Source organism: Pseudomyrmex gracilis, unplaced genomic scaffold (assembly GCF_002006095.1).
Source record: "Pseudomyrmex gracilis isolate BER0280 unplaced genomic scaffold, ASM200609v1 scaffold_2971, whole genome shotgun sequence".
In the NCBI taxonomy this organism is placed as follows: Eukaryota; Metazoa; Arthropoda; class Insecta; order Hymenoptera; family Formicidae; genus Pseudomyrmex; species Pseudomyrmex gracilis.
Window position 1 is genome coordinate 1 of NW_018023555.1, and position 6,954 is coordinate 6,954.

The window sequence follows — 6,954 nt, forward strand, 5'->3', positions numbered from 1 at the left end:
TTTCTCGCGTTCTTTCTCTCACTTTCCAATGCTTTGTCTCGCTCGCACTCACTTGGTAGATGCGCCTGCGCATAATGACGCTCGACCATCTATGCTCATATTTGGACTTCGTGCGTCTCCCTTTCTCGGGCCTCGTGCCTCTCATTGCGAAGATACGCGACTAGCAATATAGGAGTATTACATATATGACGCTGAGATCACGCGAGCTAGCGGTCTAGTGTAGTATATAGAAGTCTGTGGTGGGATCTGAACTCGAGACTGAGACCTTCATATCAGAGATGCCAGTTTGTGGACTCAGTAAGCACGCAGCAGCAAGTAGAAGAGATACACACGCAGGCGAACAGCCTTATACGTGTGCGCTCGGCTTTTCGGCCAACGTCGAGCAGTAGAAGGAGACGGACACACATAACCGCTCTCTTTCTTTCTTTATAGCTATAGCTATAGCTAATACTGCCAGCCGCGAGAAGCATACCTAGTTGCTAGCCTGTTTCTCGTGCGTGGCTCGTATGTTCCTTCTCTCTTCCTCCTCTCCCTTTTTCTCTCATACTTACAAGGGTTGTGTTCCGATCTTCACTGCCAGTACTAGAAATCTATAGCACATGTGACGTGAAGTATAGATTTTTAGCACTGAATATCGGAACGACTAAACAACTCTGAAAGTTAAATGAATATATAAAACTATAAAATATTATATATACAAAAATAAAAATAAAATAAAATTTATATTGTTTCTAAGTAATTAACTCTTATTTTGATACTAAATAATCAATATATCAAATATATTGAAAATAAAAAATAATTAATGATTACAAAAAGCAACAATAACTTTTTATATAATAAATATTATATAAACATTAATATTATATAGACATTAAGTATTAATAAATTTCTTTCTTTTAACTATGTTATATTAAAAACTACTGAATATTAAGGATATCACAAACACCAAATCCATAAAATGTAAGTATTTTTGTATCGTTTATTACAACAAAACATTTATCCGTCATGAAATACTTTGGCAACAAACACTGCGCTTTCATACATAAAGAAAAACAATATAAATAACAATATAAATAACAATGTATATAATAGTACACGTAAAAGTATAAATGTGTACAAAATAAATAAAAAACTATAAGAAAATAAAGAAATATGTAAAATTAACAAATATATCTCACTTATATAACAATGAACAAATATTTAAGTGTCATATTTACACAAGTTTTATAATAACTGTTTTTAATCTCTTAAAACAGTTGTCACACTAATTGAACACACAAGTAATCGATTATTGATACGCATCTTCTTTTTGTTCTTAAACAAATTCTGTCCGGAGGGCAATTCTGAAGCAGTTCTACATCAAAGTAAAAATAAAAAAAATTTTAATTTAAAAATAAAAAGTCACGTCAAGCATTGACGAGTCACGAGCGCAAATACTTATAAATTGTAAGAAGTTGTACTCTGAGTAATACTTTGTGAGAAAAAATAAAGACATTTTTAAGAATTGTTGGTTGCGATTCTTACAGCTACTATATTGCCGAAAATAAATGACGAAGTGAAAAGTTTTCCATGAATTGACCTCATTTTGTTGACAACATAATGAGCAACAGTTGCTCTTCATTTACTCTGAATCTACGGACACGAAATGTTTCAACTTTGTCTTCGTGTTGTTGATTACGTATAATTATGCATTACGTTCTCAGCAAACACAAAGCAACTAGTCGAAAACTTCTGCTTAGCATTAAGTTACATGATTTTACAAAATATACTTGACTATCAGGGTACCTTCACACTGCAGCTATGTCAACATTTTTCAGACACTTTGTATATTACACAAATTTATCTTTAGATAGCTGTTTTTTTAGATAGAAGTTCCTTGGGATAAAAAAATGTTAACAATGTTTTGTATAAATAATCGTCTATTGCAAGAAATAAAATGCAGTTTATTGTTTTATATAGATCATATTTATACAATAATGATTATAAAGTTGGTAACAAAATGTAAGATGTTATTACATCATATCATATCTCCCAATTACAAATACGCATATATCTCAATCTAATAACAAAATAAACATAATGTGTTATTCTAATAACAATAAACACTCAATAAAGAAAAGGAAAAGAAATTTCATAAAAACACAAATATGTAAAATCTTATTGCAGACAGTTTTACCAAAGTACACATGTATTACAAGAGTATTAATTTATAATTTATATTTATGTATTAGAGTATAAGCAGAGCAATAAAAAAAAAAAAAAAAAAGAATACGGAAGTACATATAAGCACCAATCAGTTTAGCTATATATGCATACATATATGTATATAGAGTATAGCTGAATAAAATTACTTCACACAGTTTTAAAATTTGATAATTATATAAAATAACAATATATTATGATTTATTTATAAGTTTCTTAGATATAAAAACACAAAGAGAGGGAGGGAGGGAAAGAAGAAGCACAATATAAGAAAACACGAATTCTATATAGAGAGAATAAAAATTGTACACAGAATGCCTATATACAGGAGATAAATATCTATAAAGATACATATTTATATGATTTATGTTGTGTATAGAGATTGCTAATGTACATATCTGATCACTTAAAACTCTCTCTCTCTCTCTCTCTCTCTATATATATATATATATATATAGACACACACACACACACACGTACAATTTATTTAATAGTTAGATTTTGTAATCTGGAGCTTACAGCATGGGTAATTTGGTTCTTATCTACATCCACTATTCTTCCATTATTAGCTGGAGATAGACCTGATCTGGCACAAGCTTTCTTGTGCATAAACCAATGCAATCTCTGGCATTCTCTATCGCAGTACTGCACAGCTTTACATTTACTGCATTTTTTTGTAGCTTTATCCTCACCGCAAGTTATACAGATTTGGCCATTATCAGAGAAGCCTCTCTGCCCATTAATCGCAGCAGAAATTACAGAAATAGCAGATGGTGGATCTGTGCTGGTCAATGTAGCAACCATCTGGCGGAAAATAGTACTTTCTCTAAATGGAAATTCTCTCACTGATTCTCGGAGAAATGCCTCTTGATATTCTGGTAAACTATCGCTTTTGCTGCACTTGAGAAATCTTCTTATCAAAAGTTCTACAGCATCAGATTTTTTTTCTTCTCCCTCTTCATTTCCCTTCTCGCTTTTTTCCATTTTCATAGCCCCTTGTCGTTTCTGACATTTCAATACATCTGCCACAACACAACTTAGATAATGATACTTGAAAGCCATTACTTCATTTGTTTCAGCACCACGTGTCATTTCTCTGTAGCGCATAGATTCCAATACTTTTTGTATCTAAACAAATACCAATGACAATTCTAAATAAAAATAGAAATAAACTGTATATTGATAGTTTTTTCTCCAGAAAATAAAAAAATTAACAAGAAATATTAAATGCATATCTCACTTACTTTTGCTGCATTTTCTAAAAGAGCAGGAAATTTCTGCAAATTTATACACACACGTACAGGATTTACATTAACTTGCATGACGAATTTATGAAAACAATCTGCCAGATGCAGTGGCAGCAATGGTTCAGTTTGTAAACCTTGAGGCTTAATATAATAATCTATATCAGCTTTTGGAATAAAATTATTAATAGTTGCTACACAATTATGATTTCCTACAAAAGCTGCCATCTGAGCAGCTGTTCTACCAACACTATTTGTTGCTGTTAAGCGAGCTCCATGTGACATTAAAAGATGACATAATTCTGCATTTCCACTTAAAGCAGCAAAATGAAGAGCAGTATAAGCATGTTCATGTTGACATTCATTCACATCTGCACCCTACAAACAAAAATATGTTTACAATAATATATTGACATTTGTCATATATTGGGTGCTTTCCAGCTACGTAAATAGGCAACATTGTGTATTGGTATTGGGTATTAGTGCATATTGACTCAGTAGACCTTTTTCAGGTTAGTCCATACACCATTCTAGGAGTCTTTTTAAAGTTTATAAGTCAAGTCAAGACTCCAGATATCTGGGGTTTGTATTAATTGATTATTATTAGTTATGTTTGTCACAAGGAGGTTGTGCAGTATACTACTACCACGTAATAAACACGGCATTCTTTCACAGTGGATGTGCCCATCTGTGTCGGGCTCGTGTTCAAGATGTTGTGATTATGATCGCCTTGTGAGAGGGGAATTAATTCGGGAAAACACCTAAATTAATTTTTGGAGGCCCAATTTAGTTCGCCGATCAAGCAATAAACTCGGTAGAAAGGGACCGGCCCGGAAAAAATCCTTAGCTGGTGAACGGATTTGAACTCGGGACCTCCAGGTTCGCAGCCCTTGCACTCAGGCCGCGAGACCACTGAGTCGGTAGGCAACATTGTATAATATAGTGTCCACTGGTATGAGTAAAACACCCTGATATGCTTTCTCACACTGATAAACACTGTGTTACACAGTGTCACCTGTATATGTAACTGAAAAGCACCCATTGACAGTTCACAAGAAATTACTATCGCCCATTTTCACCATCTCTGATTAACTTAATTGGCAATTAAGTATCAGTCGTGATTAGTCCATTCTGCTAAACGATTAATGCGACTGGCAATTCCAATGGAATAATCGGCCGATTAAGTTAATCAGAGATAGAAACGTATATCTCTTTGACAAGTTACACTATATTTCAGTGAAAAACAAGCAAATGTATATTAAAACAAATTTACGCAATAGAACAGATTATGTACAAATCTACCGAAGAGAACTGCAGCTGTTAAAAAATATTTTTTAAATTCCAAGTAAAACTTTGTAGTGAGTCACAAAGCATTCTCTTCGTAAAATATATAACCTACTTGGTCGAGGAGCATCTGCACAATTTCTTTGTTTCCTTTGTAACAAGCATGTTGAAGCGGACTCATGCCATTTTCATCTACAAAATTTATCTTAATTTTATTCGTCGCCAATAAAGTTTTGAGTTCACACACTTCATTGTTACTGATTTTTGCAAAAATATCTTTCTGTAATTGTATGAGACCCTCCATAATAGGCGTCATGTTCTGTCATATCACAGTGGTTCTATTCAGTAGAACGCTGGTTTATAGTGTGTTCCGAAATATCTTCCGCTAACTATTTTCCTGATTAAAGTTGGTAACATTGGGCGCTTTCTAGAGCTGTGCATTTATCTATAGTACACGTGACGTATAGTATAGACAAATGCGCGTATATGCATGACGAAACCATAGACTTATATAATAGACGGAATATTCGTGTAAGAGGAGCTGAAGCTTTGTTAAAAGAGACAGAAATAGTCGTGGAGTAATTCTCTTCTTTTCTAGCAGTGAGTTGATTGGTGGCCGCGGCAGGCCGAGAGCAACGAAGATAGAGTTCGAGANTCAGTTGAGAGAAAGTGATAGTGAAACATATATGTAATACTCCTATATTGCTAGTACGGTGCCGACCTGAAGCTCACCGTTACGGTGCAGACAATATAGTAGCCTCTCTCTCCAGCTGCTTTGTGCGCATGCGGCGCATAATGACGCTCGACCATCTATGCCCATATTTGGACTTCGTGCGTCTCCCTTTCTCGGGCCTCGTACCTCTCATTGCAAAGATACGCGACTAGCAATATAAGAGTATTACATATATGGTGGAAACATAGACGTATAATATGTAGACTGCGCGTTCTCTACCTTTGCCATGTTAAGAAAATGTCTTCAACGTTGAGAGAGAGACAGCTAGTGTTGAATAGTAGCCTTATCTTTGTNCTCTCCAGCTGCTTTGTGCGCATGCGGCGCATAATGACGCTCGACCATCTATGCCCATATTTGGACTTCGTGCGTCTCCCTTTCTCGGGCCTCGTGCCTCTCATTGCAAAGATACGCGACTAGCAATATAGGAGTATTACATATATGTAGTGAAAGGCATGGAGATAAAGGAGGGAGCATTAAGAGATATTATAGGCGCGGGGAGTGAAGCCATGGTGCGGGGGGGATTTGACCTCTAAACAACCTTCAGCCATATTTATATGAGCCACTAGTGCTGCTATCTATTTGATGAGAGTGGTATTATTTCAACACATTGAGAGTAGTATTATTTGACGTTGATGCGTATTAATCTGTTAGTGACAGGAAGAAAGTGTAACCTCTGTACTTAAATCAGAGAAATTAATAAATAAAACTTGTATGATTGATTGTATGATCGATAATTATGAATTTGACACTGAAAAGTATATTAATCAAATTTCAGTTGAACACGATCATTCTTATATTGCAGCATTAATTTATAATATTATTAATTTAGATCAATATTCTATAGAAGTCATAAGTTACATAGCTGGATTTATTATAAGACATTTAATTAAATACATCATGTGTGATATTTGTGTTAATGCCTTAATAGTAAATCAAAGAAAATTATACAAATAAAAGATCGTGGAAGTTTAACATATCCTTCAGAAAGCGTGATAAAAATATGACTTGAAACAGAAAAGATTATCAGATTTGCTATAAAAGAAAATAATATAACTTCTAGTTCAAAATATTCCGTTCTTTATATTACACAAAATGTACTTTTAACTTTAAATATGATTAATATATTTGAAGAATTGATAACACATTCATATGATCTTTTTAACATGTCATAGAATAAATTTAATTAAAAGTATTATAATAAAATATGTACACACAAGTTTTTTTTTATTGTAAAACAGAATAATAAGAATATTAATGTAAGCAAAAGACATTTTTATAATAAATTAATATTATTTGCAAAACAGTAAATTATGTTTATAAGTTATTTTTTTTATTTACTTATTTATTTACCTATATTTATTAAATGTTATAAATATCTATAATATAATATCTATAATTGTAAGATATCGGCAGCGCGAGGGCACCACCCGTCGGGTGACATAAGTTATTAGCCGCGCGCTCTAGCGAGCAGCCGAATTCCAGCCAATCGGC

The 6,954-nt window shown here is 33.5% G+C and overlaps 1 protein-coding gene across 1 annotated transcript; it reads right to left on the reverse strand.

The window, feature by feature from the left end:
* Nucleotides 1-2,000: 2,000 nt before the first annotated feature.
* On the reverse strand, nucleotides 2,001-5,080 carry LOC109863044 (ankyrin repeat and MYND domain-containing protein 2). The gene is made up of 3 exons (XM_020443222.1): nucleotides 4,846-5,080; nucleotides 3,447-3,824; nucleotides 2,001-3,330 (listed from the first exon to the last, which is right to left on the reverse strand). The coding sequence occupies exons 1-3, from the start codon at nucleotides 5,044-5,046 to the stop codon at nucleotides 2,686-2,688; spliced, it is 1,224 nt and encodes a 407-aa protein (XP_020298811.1). The 5' UTR covers nucleotides 5,047-5,080; the 3' UTR covers nucleotides 2,001-2,685.
* Nucleotides 5,081-6,954: the final 1,874 nt, after the last annotated feature.